General features: G+C 40.9%; 1 protein-coding gene and 1 pseudogene across 3 annotated transcripts in view; one reads left to right on the forward strand and one right to left on the reverse strand.

The window, feature by feature from the left end:
- The window catches only part of TP53BP2 (tumor protein p53 binding protein 2), a 79,144-nt gene that overhangs the window by 16,631 nt on the left and 36,432 nt on the right, over positions 1-26,081 (reverse strand). Inside the window, exons 3-13 of one of the 3 annotated variants that reach the window (XM_003790971.2) lie at positions 19,995-20,108; positions 16,014-16,096; positions 13,769-13,870; positions 8,154-8,328; positions 7,267-7,448; positions 6,731-6,895; positions 6,115-6,343; positions 4,694-4,804; positions 3,966-4,114; positions 2,735-3,197; positions 470-1,245 (exon numbers count right to left, since the gene is read on the reverse strand). In XM_003790971.2, the coding sequence (XP_003791019.1) occupies positions 470-1,245; positions 2,735-3,197; positions 3,966-4,114; positions 4,694-4,804; positions 6,115-6,343; positions 6,731-6,895; positions 7,267-7,448; positions 8,154-8,328; positions 13,769-13,870; positions 16,014-16,096; positions 19,995-20,108 (2,549 nt within the window). The remainder of the gene's footprint in view (positions 1-469; positions 1,246-2,734; positions 3,198-3,965; positions 4,115-4,693; positions 4,805-6,114; positions 6,344-6,730; positions 6,896-7,266; positions 7,449-8,153; positions 8,329-13,768; positions 13,871-16,013; positions 16,097-19,994; positions 20,109-26,081) is intronic. The other 2 variants (XM_023513892.1, XM_023513893.1) reach the window with 2 other exon arrangements.
- Positions 23,438-24,900, forward strand: LOC105887077 (annotated as a pseudogene).

Raw genomic sequence — 26,081 nt, forward strand, 5'->3', positions numbered from 1 at the left:
GCCGGTTGAGCTATAGGCGCCGAGCCATTTCACCTGTTTTGTTAAAAAATAATTTCTACTGCTAGAAAAAACTGAAAAAGGAAGAAATAACCAATGAGGGATGTTCCACCATCTGCCTCACTTTGCACAGCTAAGCTAGTGATCTACAGTTTCAAATCTAGGCCTTTCAGTCCCAGCTGAGTGACGCTTTCCTAATACATGACATCAGCTAGAGAGGACACAAGGATTGTGGTGTTTATAGGGCTAAGAACAAAACTCTTGTTTCTTCCACAAAGAAATGGTTTCTGTCTAAAGTACAAAAAATGTTCTCTGTATTGAATATATTGCATTTTGAGAACATTTATAAGATCAACTCTGTGCCAAAGGAATTATAAAATAAATGGCCAAACTGGAAAAGCGTGTGAGCACCCAGAAGACCATGACAAGGTAAAAGACTCCCAAGAAGGCCGTGAGACGCCACATTACTTACAGGGGGCAGAGAGACCTGCCCAGTGATCTCAGGGGGGCGCATGCTCACAGCATCCTCTCCAGGCCCCTCAGGTTCCCCAGAAGGGTACGGTGGAGGTGGGTAGGGAGGGTACTCCTCCAGGTACACCTCAAGCAGACGGGGAGCCTCTGGATTTGGTTCTTCCACATTCTGCTGGAGATCAGAGCTACTGTCTGGGACTCCTTCAGGCACACGATCAAGGCCTGAAGAAGGAATTGGCATGTCACTGTTCTCTGGACTGGCACTCCCCACAGCCTCTGGGGACAATGGTTCAGGAATCAGAGAGACCACTTCCTTCTGGGGCTCTACATGTAAATATGGATTTGGGATTTCCACTGGGCTTTCTGAGCTGGCAATCAGTGAAGCTGACTTAGATGGGTACGATGGGACAGAGATGGTCTCCATGGCAGCAAGAGTGGTCCTCTGGTACAAAAGTTTCTGAATATTGGGCCCATTAGGACCTTCTGGCTCTGTAATAGAACTACGTTTCTTTAGTGGCCTTGGTGCATTAGACAATTTCTTTCGTAGGGCTTCTAAGTCAGCATCACTCTGGTTTCGATAAGGATTAGATAAGAAAGGCAATAATTTGGTTGGGCTGAGTGGTCGAGGAATTCTTTCGTTTTCATGGTTCTCCTGAACTGAGGAAACTGGTTCAGTGTCAGGTTCTGGACTGCCAGGCTTGCCCTGGCTGGAGGAATAAATGTTCTCTGGGTGCTGTTGTTGATTTTGGGCAGCAGCAATCACAGGCTTGCCATATACTAATTGGAAAAGGAAAAAAAAGAAGAAGAAGAAAAAGCCCTGATTAGCATTAATTAAACAAAACTGGCAAAAAACAGAAACAGCTAACAATAACTGAAGCCCCTTTTGATTTCATAGTTTTTATTATATAATGCCCTTAAAATATAAATAATTTTTTAAAAATAACAAATGATAAAGCAAGGGTCCCACCTTTGTATAATAAACCTATTACAGAATTACAGAATTAAACCCCCTACTGATTATAACACGCACTATTATCTCAGGAAACAGTAATAAAATGTTGCCAATTATTAAGAAATCATTGACTGTAGCATCCAAATTTGAAACATCCAAATGTCCAAATGTAAAAAACATTTAGAACCAATGAAAATCGGTAATCCTCTCATGTGTCCAGATTAAAATTAAACACGCACTATCCTATCTTTCACACTTTTCAAAACTGAATTAATATGAGAAGTATCGGGCTCATAAAATTATTAAGAACCACTTATATTCCCCCCTGCCCAATTAACATTCTGACTGTATCAGCCGGGTGTTGTGGCTCATGCCTATAATCCTAGCACACCAGAAGGCTGAGGCAGGTGGATTGCCCTGAGCTCACAGGTTTGAGACCAGCCTAAGCAAGAGTGAGACTCTGTCTCTAAAACTAGCCGGGTGTTGCTGTGGGCACCTGTAGTCCCAGCTACTAAGGAGGCTGAGGCAAGAGAATTGCTTAAGCCCAAGTTTGAGGTTTCTGTGAGCTAGGACATCAGGGCACTCCACAAGGGTGACAAAGTGAGATTCTATCTCAAAGAAAAGCAAAACTGACTGTATCAAAATTATCTAATTCCCAAATTATTCAGCTTTCACCAAAGACCCATAAAAAGAAAGGAACAAGAGACAGTAAGACACTGATTCTTTGCTGTCCAATTTCCATTAGACATCTTAGGTTCCAATACCATGCTTTTTCCATGACTAGAAATCCATTTTCATTCAATTAAAACATGGTCAATTTTATTCTAGTCCTATGAACTATAATTTAGGAAGAACCCAACAAATCTCCAGAATGTATATGTTTAACACAAGCTATTACGCTTTTTACATTCAATTAGTGGCGTGCCCTCATAGAACAACTTAAAATACAGTAGAGTGTTGTTACTTTCTGAAGAAAACATACAGAGAGGGGCAACTGTCTAATCCTCTATGTGCCAAGAACATCTGGTTAAACCTACAGTGAAGGCACAGCCTGCTAAATTGTAACAACCTATGCAAATTTGCTCTCCGCCCACCTGTGAGCTCCTTCAGACCTGAGAACACACTTCATTCACCTAGTATCTTCAGTGCCTATTCAAGTAGCTGACATTAAGCAGGCACTCTAAGCTCCCAATAAAAATCAGAAGCCACAAGTAAACAAAATTCCTAGAACATCGGTCAAATTAGAGACCAAATTATTTTTGCAGCTTTGGTGCAGAATTTAAACATAATACCGATGAGGGTGGAGAACCTTACCACTGGAAAAGTGTGGCCCTCGGGTATGTGTCTTGGTCAAAGCACTTTGCACGGCCTGCTGGAAGTTTTTCCCTGGAGCCTGATGCTGTGTATACATGGAATATATCGAGCTTGTTGCCACAGTCTGGGGTTTTCTGAAGGGAGGAAGTAGGGTGTCTTTGGAAGACTGGGGAGTGAAGGGCCGGACAGCAGCAGCAGGTGGACTCTCCTGCTTTGAGCCCGGAGGAAGGGCTTGCTCTTGGCCAGGTGCAGGCGCGCTGGATGGCAGCAGGGCTCTGGGTGGCCGCCCTGCAGGCTGGGGCTGGCTTCCCATGGATATGACCATTGTTGGCAATTGCTGAGGATTTCCATCTGACTTCATGTCCGAAGGTGACTGATTAGTTTGTCCAAAATAAGGCAAATTAATCTGTTTTGGTTTGGTAGGAACAGGAGGTGGTACTTTAACTACATTTTTATTGGAAGCCTGTAATACACACACATATGCAAAAGCCAGTTAAAACACTGAATTAAAAAAAAAAACACTGAATAACTGGGTATATATAGAATGCTATGCATAACCTCATTTCACAAATACAAGCATACACTATAAAAATATTAGATCTACATTTTCAAATTGTTAAAATGTCTGTATGTAATCATATTTAATACAGGATTTCACTAATGCAATACAATCTGTCCCTTATATGACTTTCTCCTCGTTTCCACTTCTTATCTGGGCAACTGTAAGTGCCTGCTTGAAAACTTTTAGCTGCCATCTTTCATATTCACAGATGGCACCAATGAACAAAAACATTCTTGCTCATCAGAACTTCATGAAATCTAGACCACTGTGGCAAAAAACACCTGACTTGGAGAACTCGCCCATAACCTAGTTAGCAAAGGTTAAGATCCAAAATTTATAGATTTACTATCAAATCATTGGGCATAACCTCAGCTCCAAATTTTGAAGAAATAAGATACATGAACAGCACAAATAGAATGTTCTTTAGCACCTATTTTAGAGAGAGACACAAAATGACCCAGAAGCAAGTATGTCAGCCTTCCCCCAGTGTGGTGTGAGAGCACAGGCTCCAGCAAGAGAAACTAAAATAACACATACAATACTGTTACAGTTTGTATCCTTCCAGATATATTGGTTCCTCTACTATCCCTCACATAATACTTAATCCTTCCTAAAAATGGCATCACAAAATGACCATTAAAGTTTAAAAACCAGGATATTCTTAAGTACCTGGGCATCCCGCAAGATGTCTTCACTGCTCTGGTTCTTCCTCAGAGTACCGAGGGAGGGTGGGGCAGCAGACTGGTCTACCGTGTCAAACATTGAAAAGGGACGCACTTTTTTTTCTTTCTCCCTCAGTGGAACCTCTCCATCATCAACTGAAGACAGGAAAAAAAAATCACAATGATACTCCAACTGTTTAGAATAAAATTTCTTATTTGCTGAAAAGTTTATCTCTCTGAAACTCTATACTTACTGAGTACTTTCCTATTTTTAAATTAAAGTGGTATAAAAATAACTCAAACACTAATTCCCCAGCTAAATGAAGGTGAAATAAATACTGTTACATACTTAGTTGAATACACTAGAAAATGGACTATCTAAAAAGAATACACAGTGCCTTATAAATGATGAACAAAAAAAAAAAAATTTTTTTTTTGAGACAGGGTCTCAGTCACCCTGGGGTTGAATGTCTTGGTGTCGTAACTCACAGCAACCTCAAACTCTTGGACTCAAGCAATTCTTTTGCCTCTTGGACTCAAACAATTCTTTTGCCTCAGCCTCCTGAATAGCTGGGACTCCAGGCACCCACAACACCCAGCTATTTTTAGAGACAGGTCTCACTCTTGTTCAGGCTGGTCTTGAACTCCTGAGCTCAGGCAATCCACTCGCCTCAGCCTCCCAGAGTGCTAGATGATAAAAGTATAATGTTCAGGAGTAGCACAAACAAACCTCACCTTGGTCCAGAGTATTCCCAGCACTCTGAGGTACAGAAGCTGAGCTTTGGTTTTGGAAAAGATCTGCATTGGAAGGGCTCCAATCAGGACCGAATGAGTGCATTTTAGAGCCTGGAATATAGAAAAGCAGCTATAAATAATTCAACATTCTAAACAGATTTTTAATGGTTAATCTTACTTGCAAAGACTTTTAATTTCTAAAAACAGCTTTAAATTCCAGTAAAGGAATTTCCAGTAAAAATTCCTTTACTTTTATCCCAGTAAATGCACTTAGAAAATGCTGTATTAGATTCTCTATTTCTCAGATTCTACCACCTTACTCAAGCAATTTAACATTAGTCATAGCAAATAGAAAGTCTGCTTGAACCAGTAAAAACACTTTATTCCTTGGTGTTAGAAAATGTCACCGTCACACCCAGAAAATGAGTTTGAATTCAGCAGACCTCAAGGTCTATGGTATATCCAATACATTAACTTCAGCGATGCACATGCAAAAAAGGGCAAATGTGGGGACTTGTAACCCATGACTTCAACCACGGTCTTCCCCAAATCAGTATATTCAGGTTTTAACTAATTTTAAAAGCCACAGCTTTTATTTTTTCTTATAGAAACAAAAATAAATATAAGTTTCTACAATAAAATCCAGACTACATGCCACTATTATATCACAGAAGTAATTATGGCAAAATAGTGAATACTTTTAAAATTAGTTATTTCTTGCATCTGACAATGATTGTAGGAAAGAGACTGTTACTTTCACTCCTACTTCTCCCTCCGGGGTCTGGAGGGCAAGGTCATTAATGGGCGTTGCGTCCTGCTTTTCCTGTAGGTCTCCCTTCATTTTCTCCTCCTGTCACAAAACTCTAGCGTGTCCCTCCCCACGTATCTGAAGACTACACAGAATGCAAAAATCACTAACACAAACAGCCTTTGTTATTTTCACTTTTAATCGCACAATATGTTTACTTTTATTTTTAAAATTATCAGCAAATTCTCATGTATATGAGCATAGATGAGTATTTAACACCATTCATCAATGGAACAGATTCACAACCTCACATTTTGCAAAGACAACACAACTAAAAGTTCTCAAATTATTAATAACATCAGATCAAAATGTCCTTAATAACAAGAAGGAACTTTTGAAAACAATTTTCAGATTTGCAAAAATATATTTCATTTCCTGAGTAGAATTATATTATTTAGGATTAAAAAAACTTATCACTATGATCTATCAATTAAAAAATTAGAAATATTAAAACTTATTGCAGTAGCAAAGAATACAAAGGAATGTGTAGAATTTAAACAAAAACAATGAATACAAGGACAAAAATTTTTTTTTTAACTCAAACTTGGGAAAAAGAATAGTCAGGATGGGAAAGAACTAAACTATTAAGGAATTAGAAATAACATGTTTTTACCTTTAGTTTGGGAAGCAGCCCCCGACCTCATATTGGGCAGTGTCTGTATTTTCATCGGCCCCTCTGAAGTCTGCATGACCAAGGAACCATCTGTGAGGGCCGGCTTCACCAGCAGTTCAGGCCTTGAGGGCATCCGTGGCATAGTAGAGGACTGGATATAGGGTCCTACCGCAGCCACACGGCTTGGGGCTGATACCGCTTGCTGGGGAAGATTTCCATCAGATGAAGCCTTAAGGGAAAAGCACAGGTCCTTTAGTATTAAAAGTCATAGTGGAAGATGGAACTCACAAAGAGCTGTAAAATTTTCATAATTCTTTTAAGTAAGCACTTTCAGAGTCTAGCCAGAAAACCCACAAGAAATATTCCAAAATAAAAACACTTCTCAATAAATTCTCACCCACACTTTATTACAAGCATTAGAAAGAAAGAGCCACATAGATAGCAACATCGAAAAGTTAAAAAGCAGTGGATTATCTCTGGAGGATCCATAAGCACTGTCTCTGTTTTCTGAGGGCACAGAGTAAGGACTAAAGAAGCTGCTTACGAATAACTGACCTCACTGGGCTGGTTGCGTTTTTTCCCTCCTCCCCCACGTATTACAAAACAGCCCACTTACTGGTAGGTTTTCTTTTTGCTGTAGAGCTGCCTTCTTCTTCCAGAGCCGGTCCCTCAGCTCATTAACACGCTTATCCATGACTGCCACTTCTGAATTACGCTTGTTCAAACACTCTCTCTGTTGTTGTAGCTTGGCATTCTGCTCTTGATTCAATTTGTTTCTTAACTGAATAAAACAAGTGGGGGGGGCGTGGGGGAGAAGTAGCCAAAGAGGAGGAAGAAAAATCATTCAAACAGATAACCACACGGTTAACTATTGTACAATTTCTAAAAACGTCAGGTCCTTCCTCTCCATCCACACTTCTCATCTCACGGTTTAAAATTAAGTGACATCTGCTAGACCACCGGCTGTGGTTATGAGGAATGCCTCAATTTCCTGTCTGAGGCACTAGAAAGTTTATTCTAGATTCTGTGGCGTTTAGGTTCTCCCCACACATGCCCTCGCCCCCTTCAGGAAAAGCAACAAATCCAGCACTTCCCACAGATTCTGTCCTTGGAGAGGAGGCTGCGTGGTATGAGGAAACGGCTATGGTGTACCTGCAGCTCCTTGTAGAGACGATCCAGCTCCGCCACAGCAGACTGGTTATCGTGGTGGCCGTCGATCCTGCCATTCTTGAGCATCTCCAGCTGTCTTGTCAGTTCCTCTACTTTTGACACAGCCAGAACGAGCTCCCTCTGTTTCTGCTGGAACAAACTATTCATCTGTTCAATTTCCTCCACTAGAATGAGAGAGAGAGAATAGAAACAATCGTCGAAAAAACAAAAACTGATGACTTCCCAGGCAACCAAGCTTTATAATAAACTTTCTAATAAAAAGTTGACAAATTTTTCAGAACATCTTAGAGCCAGCCTGTTTATTTTCAAAAAAACTGAAATCAACTCAGATATCTCTAAATGTCTGTGCTGTCCTTGTGTCTCAATGTAACTTTTATCAGAATTTGTATTATGATTATTAAATATCAAACTACAAATTTTAGAAACAATGAAATTTCTTTAGACCTTCTTTTCAATTTTATAATGGTATATGGAACTATGAATTCCCTAAAATTTTGCTTAAAATGGCATTGTAATAGATGGAGTTAACACGAATAAAAATCCTTCAAATTTTCACTGTTTGTTTCAGTTTATTTTCTCTAAAAATATTTAGAGAAAGAAAAAACTACTGTTACTATATATTCCAAAGGTATCTTAGAAATCTTATCTAAAACATTTAACAGCTGAATTCAAGTCAGAAAAACCAGAAGCATCAAAATTTCAGTGAATTATACTTTTCTAAGAATTTCTGTCAAAGTTATCTACGAAGAGTCACTTTATTCTCCTTATGACTAATTTATATAAACTTATTACACCAAGGTGATCTTTTATACCCCAAAATTTAACATGCAGCCTCAGGTATTAGAGTAAATCTCCTGCGAGCAGCTCACCGAGCTTCCCGTTGCTCAGCCTCTTCTGCTCCACACGGCCTTTCAGAGCCCTCACTTTTTTTAGCTTAGCTTCCTGACTCTCAGCTATTTCCTTCAGTCGCTTAAGCTTCTCCTGCTCAGCAGCTTGTTGCTGCTGACGCTGATCTTGTTGTTTCAAAAACTTTAAACGTTGTTCCTAAGGATAAAAGCAATCATTAGGTGTATTGTTTTAAGCAGGTATACCCCTAACCTCAAAATAATCTGACCACAACCTACAGGTGCTGAGACTGAGGTACACTTACAACTCCGCTCTGGGTCTCATCCTCTGTCCTACATATTGCCATCAGAAATACACTGGAGTTTGCTCATAATAGACACTCTGAACCTATCCCCAAATCTCTTAGAGATAAGATCCAGGAATCTGTATTTTCAATCCCAGCAGTTCTTACATAGCAAGGAAGCAGTGAACTTGAGCTAGTTTTCTTCTTCTTCTTCTTTTTTTTTATAGAGACAGGGTCTTATTCTGTTGCCCAGGCTGGAGGGCAGTGGTGTAATCATAGCTCACTGTGACCTTGAACTTCTGGGCTTTAGGGACCTTCCCAGCTCAGCCTCCCAGGTACCTGGGACTACAGGCACACACCAACACACCCTACTAATTTTGGGGAGTTTGTGTGGAGACAGGGTTTCATCATGCTGCACAGGCTATCCTGAACTCCTGGCCTCAAGCCATCCTCTTGCCTTCACCTCCCAAAGTGCTGAGATTACAAATGTGAGCCACCTTACTGGGCCAGTTTACATAAACTGTCTGCAACAACTTTAAGAAGTTCATGTATGAATAAGCAGTAGTATAAGAAAGTGGGATTTGACTTGGTGCCTGTGGCACAAGTGGCTAAGGCGCCAGCCACATACACCTAAGGTGGCAGGTTCGAATCCAGCCTGGACCTGCCAAATAACAATGATGGCTGCAACCAAAAAACAGCTGGGCATTGTGGCGGGCGCCTGTGGTCCCAGCTACTTGGGAGGCTGAGGCAGGAGACTCGCTTGAGCCCAGGAGTTAGAGGTTGCTGTGAGCTGTGATGCCACAGCACTCTGCCCAGGGCGAAGCTTGAGGCTCCTGTCTCAAAAAAAAAAAAAAAAAAAAAAAGTGGAATTTGAAGTAAATCTACATTCAAACCCAAGCTCTGCCACTTATTAGTGATGAGACCTTGAACAAATTCATGTAACTGCACCACATATACAAATCTATGTTTCTTTATCTATAACATAAGGCTGATCAATAGTAACTACCTCTGTTACCACAGTGAGAATTAAATGGAATGCAAAATGTAAATTTCTTTGAGCAGCAGCTTACAGAGCATGCATTTAATAAATGGTAACTCAGAGAGCTTAACACCTTTAGAAAACTATAGAATTTAAAACTGAAATTTTTCCAACTAAAAATGAATAACAGAACTACTTCTTAGATCACAATGCCTAAGCATATAAATAACATGGAAATAATTTCAAAATAAAGACTCTGGGGTTAGAGATTTATTCTGTAACAACCTCCTTTTTGTATCACTACAGAAGGTGTCAAAAAAATGTCTCCTTAAGGAAGGGAAAACCGGTCTTAAAATTATAATATTCAAATCACATTTGACTCCTGCAATTACAAGAGATAGAATATACGTAATAATAAACACTATCAGTATATTCTGAGTATTACAATTTTAAACAGTTTGTTCCTTTTTATTTACTTATTTATTTTTTTAGAGACAGAGTCTCACTTTATCACCCTAGGTAGAGTGCCGTGGCATCACAGCTCACAGCAACCTCCAACTCCTGGGCTCAGGCAATTCTCTTGCCTCAGCCTCCAGAGTAGCTGGGACTACAGGTGCCCACCACAACGCCCGGCTATTTTTTGTTGTTGCAGTTTGGCCAGGGCCGGGTTTGAACTCACCACCCTCAGGACATGGAGCCAGTGCCTTACTCACTGAGCCACACATGCTGCCCCTCCTTTCTTAAAATGTGCATATGACTTTGGGCACCCTCTCTATATAGCCTCCCTCTTAATGTAATGGTATGTCAGTATCACCTGTGAGCTTGTTAGAGCTACAACATCTCTGCCAGGCAGGTGGCTCACACCTGGAATCTCAGGGCTCTGGAAGGCTGAGGCAAGAGAATCCTTGAACTCAAGAATTTAAGACTTACCTGACCAAAAGTAAGATTGCATCTCCACAAAAAATAAAATGTAAAAACCAGGGAGGCACCTGTAGCTCAAAGGAGTGGGGCACTAGCCCCATATGCTGGAGGTAGTGGGTTCAAACCCAGCCCTGGCCAAAAACTGCAAAAAAAAAAAAAAAAAAAAAACCAATCTGCCAAGCATCACAGCACATGCCTACAGTCCCAGCTACTCAGAGGCTGTGGCAGAAAGATCACTTGAGCTAGGGCGTCTGAGGTTGCAGTAAGCTGACATCACACCACTTTACCCAGGGTGACAGAGTAGGACTGTTTCAACAACAACAAAAAAAAAAAAAAAGGAAAGAAAAGAAAAGAAAAAAGGAAATGCAGACTCTGAAACCCTAATCCAGTATTTTTCAACCTTTTTTACCTCACACACACTTGAACTGACAGTTAAACTTCCATGGCACATGTAAATTATGTTGATCAAAAAAAGGAGTTAAAAAAAAGAATATACTTACTATGCTCTGAACTTCTTTCAAAAATAATTTCAGGCTCGGTGCCCTTAGCACAGTGGTTACGGTACCAGCCACATACACTAAAGCTGGCAGGTTTGAACCCAGCCCAGGCCAGCAAAACATCAGTGACAACTGCAACAAAAAATAGCCGGGCGTGTGGCAGGAACCTGTAGGCCCAGCTATTTGGGAGGCTGAGGCAAGGGAATTGCTTAAGCCTAATAGTTTGAGATTGCTATGAGCTGTGATGCATAGCACTCTACCAAGGACAACATAGTGAGATTCTGTCTCAAAAAAAAAATAATAATAGGGCGGCATCTATGGCTATGAGTGCCCTTAGCACAGTGGTTACAGTGCCAGCCACATACACTAAGCCACTTACCAATGAGTAAGGTGCTAGCCCCATATACCGAGGGTAGTGGGTTCAAACCCAGTGCTGGCCAAACTGCAACAAAAAAATAACTGGACACTGTGGCAGGCGCCTGTAGTCCCAGCTACTTGGGAGGCTGAGGCAAGAGAATTGCCTAAGCCCAAAAGCTGGAGGTTGCTGTAGCTGTGATGCCACAGCACTCTACCAAGGGCAACAAAGTGAGACTCTGTCTCTAAAAACTAATAATTATTACTAATTCATTAATGATCTTTAAAAACGTTTGTGGCATAGCCAAGATCCTCTCAGGGCACACCAATTGAAAATCACTCCCCTAACCCATACTTACTGAATCAGAATATCCATTTAAAACAAGATCCCTAGATGATTCACATGCATATTGAAATTTGAATGATACACGATTTTGAAAAAGTTTTTGGTACCACAAACAGAAATGGATACAGAGGAACCCTAGGGAATATTACATGGATGTCCATGGTATATGTTCAGAACTGTCTTAAAGAACCCTTGGCCATTATTTCAAAGTCCCATTAGGTCACATGCCATGTCAAATCATCCATCATCTACTCCATCTTCAGGGAACTTACAGTCACTAAAGGAATGGTCAGTTGTAGATAATGGGTGTTTAGACGAGAGGCTGAGAAACTGCAACTCACAGGCCAAGTCCGGCTTGCTATGTGCTTTTGTACATAAAGTTTTATTGGAACATAGCCACATCTATTTGTTTATATATCACCTGTAGCTGTTTACAACTGCCCAGTTGAGTAGTTGCAACAGAGGCAGCAGTGCTTGCAAAGTCCAAAATATCTGCATGCAGCCCTTTACAGAGATACGTGTGATTGCAGCTGGTTTAAATGGTTCTCAACGTTCCTTATGCCTCGTAATGCCATGACCCTTTAATATAGTTCCTCATGTTGTGGTGAGCCCCAACCATAAAACTATTTTGTTGCTACTTCCTAACTGTAATTTTGCTCCTGTTATGAATCGTAATGTAAATATCTGATACATAGGATGTATTTTCATTGTTACAAAGGGGTCGCGACCCACAGGTTGAGAACTGCTGAATTAGAAGCTTATGGCTAGCGGAAGCAGCAGCAGTGAGACTGGTTCTGAGAGTAACAGAGCGGCTTCTCATATTCTTCCTGTCAGAGGCCAGACCTAGGATAAAATTGTGGGTGAAGAATATGCCTAAATGAAGGCAAGCAGGCTGGTACCAATACCAAGCAGCAGAAGAGGACAATACCACCATTACTGAACTTTAAAATTTCTCCCGCGATAGTGATACAGGACAAGTGGCATCCCAGCCAGCTTGTGGAGCTGGGGGGCACGGACCGGCTGCCTCCACCTTGGTGATGCTGGTATGGTGGCAGCAAGCAGCGGAACCAGTGGGCTAGGGAGTGGGCATGGGGGACGATTGTAGCCATTCATTTGCAACCCAAACACAACCCAGACATGCCCCAGACATGCTAAATCTAACTACCAAGCCCCAGTAAATGTAACTACTGAGGGCCAGACATGACCCAGACACACTAAATGTAACTAGCAAGCCCTGCCCCACCAGGGAGGGAGGTAGGTAGGTAGGTTTGTTTTCTGGGCGACGCCTGTGGCTCAAGGAGTAGGGCACTGGCCCCATATACTGGACGTGGTGAGTTCAAACCTGACCCTAGCCAAAGAAAAAAAAAACTGCAAAAAGAGAGAGCTTTTCTCTCCTGACTTGGGTTTTCTCTCCCTCCAGGAAGCTCTGACACTTCTGTATTCTTTTCTGTAAATAAATCCTGTCTTGTCACTGATCTGTGGTCCGCGGATTCATTCTTCGACTCACCGAGACCAAGAACCTACTGAAGAGCGAAATTCCGGTATCAATAGCCCAGAGTAATTCCTAGTAACAAAGATGAAGGGCTCTTTATACCTCTCCTGTTTGGCTGATACCTAGCAGACAGCATGGTTATAACTTCGAACAGAGTCAGCAGTCAGAAAGATATTAGAACAATTAGGATAATAAAAGGATTTTTACAAAATGCTGTAGTAAGGGTAGTCACCAAACAGCAGGTGACTTTTTTTATTTTTTTTTTGCAGTTTTTGGCCAGGGCCAGGTTTGAACCTGCCACCTCTGGTATATGGAGCCAGCACCCTACTCCTTTGAGTCACAGGCGCTGCCCACAGCAGGTGACTTTTAGGTTAATAATATCAACTTGTATCTGTGAAGTAAGTGGCTTAATAATGAAGGGAGAATCTAAACAACTTTACACACACATAAACAATAGTAGCCTGTTATGGTTTTTTTTTTTGAGACAGAGCCTCAAGCTGTCACCCTGGGTAGAGTGCCATGGCATCACAGCTCACAGCAACCTCCAACTCCTGGGCGCAAGCGAGTCTCCTGCCTCAGCCTCCCAAGTAGCTGGGACCACAGGCGCCCGCCACAATACCCAGCTATTTTTTGGTTGCAGCCGTCATTGTTGTTTGGCAGGCCCGGGCTGGATTCGAACCCGACACCTTAGGTGTATGTGGCTGGTGCCTTAGCCACTTGAGCCACAGGTGCTGAGCCTGTTATGTTTTTTAAAAGAAGACGCTACCTTAGTAGCCAGCATTTGTTGCTGGGCCTCAATCTGTTGCTGCTGGCGAGATGCCATTTCCTGAAGTTCAGCAAGAGTCAAATCCATCCTAGGACTATTAACCTGCAAATAAAAACACAAACAAATACAATCCAACTTACTATAAAATGATCATAGCGATTCCTCCCCCATAGGTCTGTTTATACAGATCAACAATCTTTTAATTTTTTTTTTTTTTTGAGACAGAGCCTCAAGCTATTCTCCTGGATAGAGTGCTGTGACATCACAGCTCACAGCAATCTCCAACTCCTGGGCTCAAGCAAGTCTCCTGTCTCTGCCTCCCAAGTAACTGGGACCACAGGTGCCTGCCACAACACCAGGCTATTATTTGGTTGCAGCCATCATTCGAACCTGCCACCCGCCACTTTAGGGGTATGTGGCTGGCACCTTAGCCACTTGAGCCACAGGCACTGAGCCCAATCTTTTAAATTTAAAATTAGTTTCAACAGTTAAGGACATAAATGGAACAATTTAGAACAATTTTGTTCTATAGTTAATTTATACTAGGGCATGGTATGGAGGCATTGGCAGCAAATCCAGAATGCAACCATCAGAACATAATTTAAAAATATAATAGCACTAAAAACTTCAAGATATAGGACAGACAAATGTATACTATTTTCAGGCCCGGCACAGTGGCTCACATTTGTAATCCTAGCACACTAGGAGGCCGAGGCAGGAGGACTGCTTGAGGGTAGGGATTTGAGACCAGCCTGAACAAGAATGAGACCCCCATCTCTACTAAAAATAGAAAAATTAACCAGCTGTTGTGGTTAATATCAGCTTCTCAGGAGGCTGACGCAGGAGGGTGGCAGGACAAGGCTGAGCCCAGAAGTTTGAGGCTGCAGTGAGCTATGATGTTGCTATTGTACTCTACTTGGAGTGAAAGAGCAAGACACTGTCTCAAAAAGAAAGAAAACAAAAACAAAAATCAAGATACACTGAGTCCCAAAAAATAAATAAATAAATAAATAAGATACACTGAATCCTCAGGAAAAAAGCAAGAACATCCACTCTCACAACACCTACTCAATATTGTCCTAGAGGTTTTAGACAATGCAATAAACTAAGAACAAGAAATAAATGGCAGCCGGATTGGCAAGAAAGAAGTTAAAGTGCTTTTATTCATAGAAAACAAAATCATCTATGAAGAAAATACTATGGAATCCACAAAAAAGCTACCAGAACTTGGAATGCAAGGAAACCAAAAACAAAACAAAACAAAAATAAACCTACCAGAACTAATAAATTATATAACAATATTTCAGGATTACAGACTGCAGAAATCAATTGTTTCTATATATTAAAAATAATAAATTAAAATTTCTTTTAAAATACCACTTATAATGGTATCAAAAATATTAAATAGAGATAAATTTAATAAATGCACAAGATTTATACATGAAAATTTCAAAACACTGATGGGAGAAAGAAGATCCAAATAAATGGAAAGTGGCTCAGCACCTGCAGCTTAGCAGCTAGGGCTCTAGCCACGTAACACTGGGTTCAAATCCAGCCTGGGTCTGCCAAACAACAATGACAACTACAACCAAAAAATAGCTGGGTGTTGTTGTGGGCACCTGTAGTCCCAGCTACTCAGAAGGCAGGGGCAGGAGAATCACCTGAGCCTAAGAGCTGGAGGTTGCTGTGAACTGTGATGCCACAGCGCCCTGCTGAGGATGACAAAGTAAGTCTCTGTCTCTTAAAAAAAAAAATTGCAACAACAGGGCAGCATCTGGGGCTCAAGGAGTAGGGCACGGGCCCCATGTACCAGAGGTGGTGGGTTCAAACCTAGCCCTGCCCAAAAACTGAAAAACAATTAACATACACATACCAAATGACCCAGCTATTCTACTCATAAGTATTTGCTCAAGAGGAATTAAAAACATATGTCCATATAAAGAACTTATACCCAAATACTTATAGTAGCTTGATATGGACTAGCCAAAGACTAGAAACAACCTAAATGTCCATCAACAGGTGAATGGATAAAAAACTATAAATATCCAAAGACTCTCAGCAACATAAGGACCTAACTAGTGGCATATACAGTAACAGATGAACATCAAAATAATCATGCTGAGTGAAATCAGACAAAAAGTACACACGGAAGGTTTCCACTTACATAAATACAGCTAATCTGTATTTTCAGTTTAAAAAGCCACATCATTGGGGTACAGAGTATGGATTAAAAACAAGCACTTACGCCGTTCTCTTTTCTTCGAGGTTCAGCAGAAGCTTTTACACCATTTCTTTTTAAACTGGGATCCTGAGATCTTGGTCCACTCACTAAGTATAAAATTCAAAAACTACATATTAACACCAGATTTGAAAGATATCTCAAGTACAGTTCATTTCTGAATTCTGTTACCATATATTTGAAAGTATATTTTATTTTATTTTGAGATAGAGTCTCACTATATGGCCCTCAGTAGAGGGACCTGGCGTCACAGCTCACAGCAACCTCAGACTCTTGGGCTCAGGTGATTCTCTTGCCTCAGCCTCCCAAGTAACTGGGACTACAGGTGCCTGCCACAACACCCAGCTATTTTTTGTTGCAGTGCCTGGCTAGTTTTAGAGATAGGGGGTGGGGGTGGGGTGTCCTCAGTCTAGCTCAGGCTGGCCTTGAACTCAAGAGCTCAGGTGATCTGCCCACCTCAGCCTCCCAGAGTGCTGAGATTATAGGCATTAGTCACAGCGCCCAGCCTGAAAGAGTGTGTGTGTGTGTGTATATGTTTTTTTGGTTTTTTTTTTTTTTTTTGAGACAGAGTCTCACTATGTCACCCTTGGTAGAGTACCATGGCATCACAGCTTACAGCAACCTCAAACTCTTGGGCTTAAACCTCCCAAGTAGCTAGGACTACAGGCACCCGCCACAACACCCAGCTACTTTTTGTTGCTGTTGTCGTTGTTTTAGCTGGCCCGGGCCGGGTTTGAACCCACCAGCCTCTTTATATGTGGCTGGCACTGTAACTACTGGGTGCCGAGCCCCAAAAGTATACAAAATATTTTCTAATGTCAGTGGAGTATCACCCAATTCAGCCTCTTTTGGAAAATCAATTACATGGAACAGTGAATAGTTAGCACTATTTATTTACAGCCAAAGCACTCTGAATGTGCCAGATCTTATCTGCTCTTGGGAGCTAAGCAGGGTCAGGTCTGGTTAGTACTTGGATGGGAAAAATATCACATGCCACCTATTCCTGAGGAAACCTGCCTAATCCACGTATCAAAGAAGGAAATATTAACAAAGTGCACTTCTGACTACAGGTAATTCACAGCATTTGTGTACAGCTGTTCCTCCTAGTTCTCTATTTAGCTACTCAGGAGCAAAATCAAGAGCTTCACTAAAAGAAACAACCGAAAATTCAATCAACCTATCCTTGTACTCATTAACAGTGTTTTTAATCTATTATGGGAAGGAAACACTTGAAAGTTGAACATTTTGATTACTTGGTTTACTAAGGACATTTTGTAATAATTGTAAGTACTATGAAGTACTTCCTCATTTCTAAGAAAAAAAAATGGCTGTTTGCTTAGTTTGGGAAAGTACTGACCAAAAAACACTATATTCTGACTTTTTGGCTAAAAGAATATTTCAAGCCAAAATAAATGGGTCTCTCAGTATTACTTAATGCATCATAAATAGAAAAGTCTTAAACTAATAGAAGAAATAAAAAATATCAACAAGAGAATTTTTTAAGTCCATGAAATGGAAGTACAGGTGAGCTCACACCTGTACTTCCTGGAAATTAAAATAATTATCAAATTACCTCTTAAGAAACTTTAGAACAAAATTTCTTTTGAATCCATTATCTACGATACCTTCCAAGAATCTTAGCACAAATTCCCATGCCAGTAAATAAACATGTCTATCTCAGAGCCAAGGATCACACTTACACCTAATTCTAACACATCAGCTTTATTTTATAAATACTACTCAACACTGACAAAATAACTCAAGTAATCTGTCACAATATTTCTGAAAAAAAAATTTATAATTTAAGAATAATTGCCTTCTTTGTTGCCTCAAAGAGACAATCTCTCCTTTGTATAATCTCTCCTTTGTATAATCAGTTACACAATTAGAATAAAAAGTAAGAGCTTTAAAATAATTTCATATACATTCTGGGTCATGGATCCTAATTAAATTGAATAAAGAATATAGTCATAATCCTTAACCTACTTGTCTAAACCGAAAAGAGAGAACTATTTCGTTTACTGATGGAAACTGGAAAGCAATCCTGTTTTACCCCAATTTCAACACTGCGTGGCACTGGTGTTCAGCAACATGGTGAAAACACTTCTTTATCTTCAGATTATATTTCTCACGTTACAAACCCAGTGAAACTGCATATTGCACTATTGAGAGACTATTTAATAATTTACTCAGTACTATACAGCAAGATATCTGAACTGGTAGATGAAAGGGTAAAATTCAACTCATTAATTAGAAAAGGATGTATGCAATGTAAGTAAAAAACAAAATAAAAATCAGATGCAAATGCCAATTTAAAACTATTAATACAAAAAAGGTCCTAGGGAAAAAAATACATGATTACTTAAAATACAGTTACAGACACCAGAGATACCGAAAGGCAACTAGGTAGCCAGTCGGGGTGATTCAGGTTCCACTCCTAGCTCTGCCTCAGGTGTGTGGCCTCTGACAAGTCACTTAACCCCTCAGGACCAATCAGCATTTCTCATCTGTGGAGTAGACAGGGCCAGACTAAGTCAATTCTGCCCTCTACCCCCACCTATATTCTAAATTTTTTTTTTTTTTTTTGAGACAGAGTCTCAAGCTGTCACCCTGGGTAGAGTGCAGTGGCATCACAGCTCACAGCAACCTCAAACTCTTAGGCTCAAGTGATTCTTTTGCCTCAGCTTCCCAAGTAGCTGGGACTACTGGCGCCCGCCACAACACCCAACAATTTTTTTGTTACAGCTGTCATTGCTTTTTAGCTGGCCTGGGCCAGGTTCAAACTTGCCAGTCTCGGTGTATGTGGTCAGCACCCTACCCAGTGAGCTACGGGCGCCATCCCATATTCTAAATTTAATTGCTTTTAATGGTCAGGTACTATATGGACACTTGTATTAAAGCAATAGAAATAAAACTGAGATTTTTATACCATTCAATAACTAACATCCGTTACCCACATTCTTACTCCTAAGAATCATGTGGAAGTCACAAATTACCCTTAACTTTCCATTTTAAAAACTACATTTTTAGGAATACACAGTAATCTTACTTCACTGTCCATGACTTCCCACTGAGAACAGAGCCTCCCGGTGGATCTCAGCTCTGAAGCTGCTCATTCCCCCTCATCCTATCAGACTTCCATCCCACAGGACAGCTGTGTCCCCAATGTCTAGTGCTACTTTCAGCACTCTCCAAACTCTTATTGTCAACTATAGCTGGTCACAATCCCTAGTCACTAAAGAGGCAGCCAACTGAGTCCCTTCTTCTCTCTACCTCCAAGGCCTGCCTTCATCCTAGACGACTTTACCAACTAAACGCCAGCCTCTCAGTTCGTCTGTGGGTCTATCGCACTCTACTTCTGAAATTTCCAATTCAAACATTCTCCCTCTGGACCACAATCTCCTTTCAATCTGCCTCTTTCACTCACCTCCTCTCACTGCACCTGTTCACTGAAGAAGACTCCTCTGCGGTATGCTGGTCCCCAGCCTCACCAGGCACGGCAGCCCCCAGTGCCAGCCTTCCCCAGGAAGCACCTCTCCTTTTCTCCACACAGCTCAACTCCCACCCACCTCCGCGACTACCACTTGAGATGACTCTGCCTCCCACTTCAGAGACAAAAATGTTTCCAGATGAAAATTTCCTCAAATGACTCCCACAAAATGCATAAACTTAATTCCATCTGTCACAGTTGCCTACTGTCTTGTCACAACAGAAGAGGAATCTAATCTCTTCATCAGGACTACGGAAACACTTCCTTGGCCTATCAAGTATTCCCTTTCTTTCTTAAAGTCTCAACCACCTGCTCTACTCCTGCCACCTACATTAAAAAACTATACGCAAACTTCTCCCCTCTGCAAACAACCTCCTAATCTCTCCTCCACCTCTCACATCACCTGGCTCCTCGTCTGTGCCCCCTACTACTCCCATCTACTCCAATGGACAAATGGAAGCTCGTGTGTCTGTCATGATTCACAGAATGGTACCCACCAATGTCCCTGCTGGGGGGGCGTTCATGACGAAGGAAGAAATGAACTTCATTCCTCTGACTTCCAAATCGTTGAAGAACATCAAACATTCGCTCATTATCAGCAACTGGACGTTCTAAAATAAATGTGAAGAAATCACATCGTCTTCAGGTAAAGAATGATAAACACACCATTTACCTCCATCCTTCAAGCAAGGCATGCATTACAGACATAGAAAATACTTAGCATCTTAGATGCATACATTTATTTTTCATTAAAAGAACTCTTAGAAAGTGTAGTATCCCAGACTTCCCACACACAGTCAGTATCTGGCCAGGGTAGAGTCCTGGAAGATCTCCACTCGTCAGGAGCTCGAGTCTACCCAAGCAGCTTCTCACCAGCCACAGGCGTGCCGGTTACCTTCTGTGGTTTACAAAAGTTTCTGTAAAATCTATTAGATCATACAGCCCTTTCTAATGCTAATGTTGTATGATTCCCAAATACACAGAAAAACTTAAAAAGCAACTTTCTAGACAGCCTTGTTTTAATTATATTTTTTAATATAAGCCTTTCTGTTTTTGCTTTTGTTTTTTTTTTTTGAGACAGAGCCTCAAGCTGTCTCCCTGGGTAGAGTGCCATGGCATCACAGCTCACAGCAACCTCCAACTCCTGGGCTCAAGCGAGTCTCCTGCCTCCACCTCCCAAATAGCTGGGACCAGAGGCGCCCGCCACAACGCCTGGCTATTTTTTGGTTGCAGCCATCATTGTTATTTTGGCGGGCCCGGGCTGGATTCGAACCCACAACCTTAGGTGTATGTGGCTGGCGCCTTAGCCGCTTGAGCCACAGGCACTAAGCCTATAGGCCTTTTTGTAATTATAATTTTACAAACAATGTTAAGCCAGACATCCATTGCCAAATAAAAGGCTATTTACTGCAGTGAAAACATGTATTTGGCCCCTCTTCGGGAAAGAATGCCAGTGGCCAAAACATTTCTAACAAAAAAAAAGGGCACAACCAGTAAAAATGGGAGTTTCAGGAGAAATAATATATCTCAAGGTCTCCTCAAAAAAATCTTCTAATCTCAAGGGCACTGAATGTAAAAACTAAACATACTGCTTAAGGAAGCAAGTGCTCAAAATCAAAGGAACTCCAGAAACATCTATATAATTTTTAAGTACAAGAACATTGAATTAGTCTTAAGAAAACTCAACATACTTATCAGTACTCAAAGACACTATCTCAGTACCTTAAATAAACAACGTGGGCAGAGAAGGGAACAGCCAAGCACAGCCAAGTTTGCGAACTGACTCTGAGCTTGGTCTGCTTAGCTGCAACAGACAAAATACGGTGTGGTTCTACCTACAGTAACGTAACACACTGTGTTGACACAGAAACCCTCCTTTTATAAACTACACAAATTCTAAGACTTTCCAAAAGAAATCACCCATAGTTGAAGAGATAGCTGCCAAAAGAAAATTCTGAGGAGACCTCTTCCACCCCCACACAACACACACACACACACACACACATACACCACGCGCAAGAAAAATCTCCAGGTTCCAGGAGCAGAGGGAACTCAAAAGAAGTGAAGTAACTTCCAGTCTGTGCTGACTGGCCCAGAAGAGTATCACCCTCTCGCAAGCTAGGCATTAACAACCTAAAGGCCCCATGATCTACACAAGCTCAAACAGAAACTTCAGAGATTCGCAAAGCTGCCTACTGACCCCCTACGCCGCAACCCCACCTACAGACATTTCAGCCCAGGCCAGACCACTCGTAAGATGGTGGTCCCACGACTGTAACACCGTATTCTTACTGTACCTTCTCTCTGTTTAGGTATGTTTAGATGCACACATACCAGCACTGTGTTACAACTGCCTCCAGTATCAGGGCAATAATAGCAACAGTAGGCTATATCGTCACCTAGGTGTGTAGCAGACTGTCTGTATACCATCTAGGTGTGTAAGTACACCATTCCAAAGTTTGCACAGTGACGAAACCACCCAGGGACACATTTCTCAGAATGCACCCCCATAGTTAAGGGTCATCTCCTTGCCTTAGCATTCCTGCTCAGTGAATCCGCACATGCCAGGCCTAGCACTCAACATCCTCCCCAGCACCATTTTCTCCTGCAGATGGAGCACATCTATTTGCAATTATCACACTGAATTTTAAGTATCTGTGGATACTTGTTTCTCTCTGTGCACTGTTAAGATATTTGATGGCAGGTGACTTTCCTCTCTGTAACCCTCTCAATTAAGCACAGTCTCTAGCTCTTAGCAGGTATCCAAGAAATGTGCACTAAGCAAATACACGAGTGGGTAATGAGGGGTGGGAAAGAAAAGAAGAAAGGGAAAGGAGAAGAAGAGCTTCGGCATTGACAAGAACACACTCACAGCTTTGCAATAAGAAATGGGTTTTCCAAATAACACACGCAGAGGTCTGCGATCCAGAATAAATACCTACAAATCAGGCGGGAAAGGCAAAGCCAGAGGAAACGTGAACAGGGGATACAGGACAACAACTATACAAATGAAAACCAAGTGCCCAGGAAACAAGGAAAGGGCAGCTTCACGTGTAATCAGAAAGTGCAAATTTAAACAGAAAACAAGTTTTCAACCATCAGTTTAACAAAAGTTAAAATATTATTGTAATTGTTGAAGAGGGATACTTTGAGAAATAACTAGAAGGGGTAGGAAGTGATACAACCTTTGTGAAGGAAAACCTGACTACATGGGACATTTTAAAATATGTGAAACTTTATGTTAATTTGCGTCACTACAGTGCCTTTTTACTATTACGTATCAGGTAACACGCCATGCTGTATACCTTAAATACATATATAATAAGATTTATTTTTAAATAAATACCACAAGAATTCCATCCTTGGCATCAATTCTACAGAAATACTTGCACACAATCAAAAGAGGTTCCTAAAAGGATTTTCAATGCACCACTTATAACCATAAGAAAAAAATTTTCTGTGGGGGGGACAGAGTCTCACCATGGTACTCCAGAGGCAAGAGTGCTAGGATTACAGGCATGAGCTACCACGCCAGGCCTATTAATGAACATTTAAATTAATTCTCTTGTGCTGCCGAGCGTAGCAGCTCACACCTGTAATCCTAGTACTCTGGGAGGCCGAGGCAGGTGGATTGCCTAAACTCAGGAGCTGGAGACCAACCTAAGCAAGAGTGAGACCCTGTCTCTACTAAAACACAGAAAAACTAGCCGGGGGTTGTGGTGGGCACCTGTCATCCCAGCTACTCTCGAGGCTGAGCCAAAAGGATTGCTCAAACCCAGGAGTTTGAGGTTGCTGAAAGCTATGATGACACCATGGCACTCTACCCAGCAGCTACAGAGTAAGACTCTGTCTCAAAAAATAAAATAAATATTTATTAATAAAGAAATCATTAAATCAAGTTCCTACAGCTTCGGCGGGAGGGAATCCAGGCTGGGCAGTCATGTTGTATACAGGTTGCGTGTTGTTGAGAAAGTATGGAAGTTTCATTGATAACCTAAGGGAGGAAGTGGTGGGATGGGTTATCCTCATTTAGGTGGAGAAGGTGGAAGAGGCAGTGATGTCTGGGTTGTAACCCACCAAAAATGACATTAAGACAACTTAAAGACAAATAACCCCAGAAACAATTTGTGACCGAAGGAGGAGCAAATAACTTAGTGAACAGAAAGGCTCCAAAGGAAAGGACTAAGAAATCCCTGTACCTGTGGGTATTTCAATAACTGATGAAAATGGTAAAATTATAGGAGAATTCAATTAATAAGGGGATAGAATTTTGGTAGCTGAAGGAGGTCTCGGTGGTAAAGTACTTACAAATTTCTTACCAATGAAAGGGCAGAAACAAATAATTCATCTTGATCTAAAACTTATAGCTGGGTCAGCACCTGTGGCTCAAGCGGCTAAGGCGTCAGCCACATACACCTGAGCTGGTGGGTTCGAATCCAGCCCGGGTCCACCAAACAACAATGATGGCTGCAACTTAAAAAAAAAAAAAAATACCCGGGTGTTGTGGCAGGCATCTGCAGTCCCAGCTACTTGGGAGGTGGAGGCAGGAGAATCGCTTGAGCCCAGGAGTTGGAAGTTGCTGTGAGCCGTGATGCCACGGCACTCTACCCATGGCAACAGCTTAAGCCTCTGTCTCAATAAATAAATAAATAAATAAATAAAATAAAACTTATAGGTGATGTCAACCTAGTAAGATTCCCAAAAGCTGGAAAATCCTCTTTGCTAAGTCAAGTTTCTCATGCAAAACCTGCAATTGCAGATTATACATTTACAACATTAAAGCCTGAACTTGGAAAGACTCTGTATAATGATTTCAAACAGATATCAGGAACTGACCTTCCAGCTTTAACAGAAAGAAGGAGCACATTTGAACATAGGAATGGGCCACAAATCCCTGAAGCATATAGCAAGAACTAGACAACTTCTTTTTGTTGTTGACATTTGTGGATTTCAGCTTTCTTCCAAAAGTCAACACAGAACTGCTTTTGAAACTAGAATACTGCTTACAAAAGAGTTGGAGTTGTACAAAGAGGAACTTTAGACAAAACCTGCCCTCCTGGTAATTAATAAAATGTATTTGCCAGATGGCCAAGATAAATTCCAGGCATTGGTGAACCAGCTTCAGAATCCTAAAGATTTTCTGCATTTATCTGGGAAAAAGAGAGAATCCAAGAGAGGACTATGGAGTTCCAACATATCATCCCTATATCTGCAATTACTGGAGAAGGAATTGAAGAATTCAAGAACTGCCTAAGAAAACCACTGGCAAAGCACACCAACCAGGAAAATGACACATATCACAAGAAACAGTTGCTTAATTTACAGGTTTCTACTACAACATCTTGCAGTGAGCCACTGTCAAAGCATACTGTTACTAGAATGGATATAGTTTCAGTCCACTAAAAATAGTATGGACAAATACTATTTGGCCCTAAAAAAGAAAGAAATCTTTTTTTTTTTTTTTTTTTTTTTGCGACAACAGGGATGAACTAGAGGACACTATGTTAAGTGAAAAATGGCAAAGGCAGGTCCAGGAAGACAGATACTTCATGGTTTCACCTACATGTGGAATCTTAAAAATTCAGCTCCTAGAAGCAGAGTAGAAATGTGGATACCGGAGGGTCAGGGGATGTTGGTTATAGGATACAGAATTTCACTTAGGTAGGAATGTTGGAGAGATCTACCATGCAGCATTCACTGTAATTAAGAACAATGTGTTGTATTTTTTAAAAATCATTTAAGAGTAGATTTTAGAAGTTATTACCACACAAAGTATATGAGGTAATGTGTACGTTAACTAGCTCAATTGAGCCATTCCACAATGTATATATATTTCAAAATAAGGTGTACATAAATATATGCAATTTTTCTATGTCAATTAAAAACTAATATTGAGATTGTGTTAATTTTAAAGTTTTTCATGGATATTTTTTAGTAGTATTACTAACCTGTTTCTCTTTTTGTAGTTAACTATATTAATAGCAAAAAGCAAAGTAACTGAGAGCTAAAAATTATATTTTACAAGTTTATGATCCATCCCCTATAGTAATATTCTCTGATACTCCTTTACTTATGATGTCCCTACTGGGATCATTTTAAAAAATATGGAAGGATTCCTTTGATTATTAGAGTGAGTAGCTAGGTTGGTGGTTTGCTGCTGAGTCTGTCATGTTCCTGGTTGCACTAAATATACAATAGCTCTCTTTTCTGGAAAACCTCAAAACCCTGAATTTGAATGTATGGTTAGTGATAATAAGATTGCAGATAATATTTAACGGGAAAAAAAAAGAAGTCATTGATCAACTGTAGTTTATGGTTTACACATACCATGGAAAAGTATGTGTTAACTAAAAGTAATCATGTAGATTTATACATACTAATCTGAAAAGGTCTCTAAGCTATGTTGTAAAGTAAAATAGTAAACCCCAGGACATGGATATGTATGCTACTATAACATTTACATAAAGAAAAAATAGAGAGTGGCTCAGCGCCTATAGCTCAACTGGCTAAGGCGCCAGCCACGTACACCTAAGGTGGTGGGTTCGAATCCCCAGCCCGGACCCGCCAAACAACAATGACGGCTG

The sequence above is a fragment of the Otolemur garnettii genome, unplaced genomic scaffold (genome assembly GCF_000181295.1).
Source record: "Otolemur garnettii isolate 467f Iridium unplaced genomic scaffold, OtoGar3 scaffold00045, whole genome shotgun sequence".
Lineage (NCBI taxonomy): Eukaryota > Metazoa > Chordata > Mammalia > Primates > Galagidae > Otolemur > Otolemur garnettii.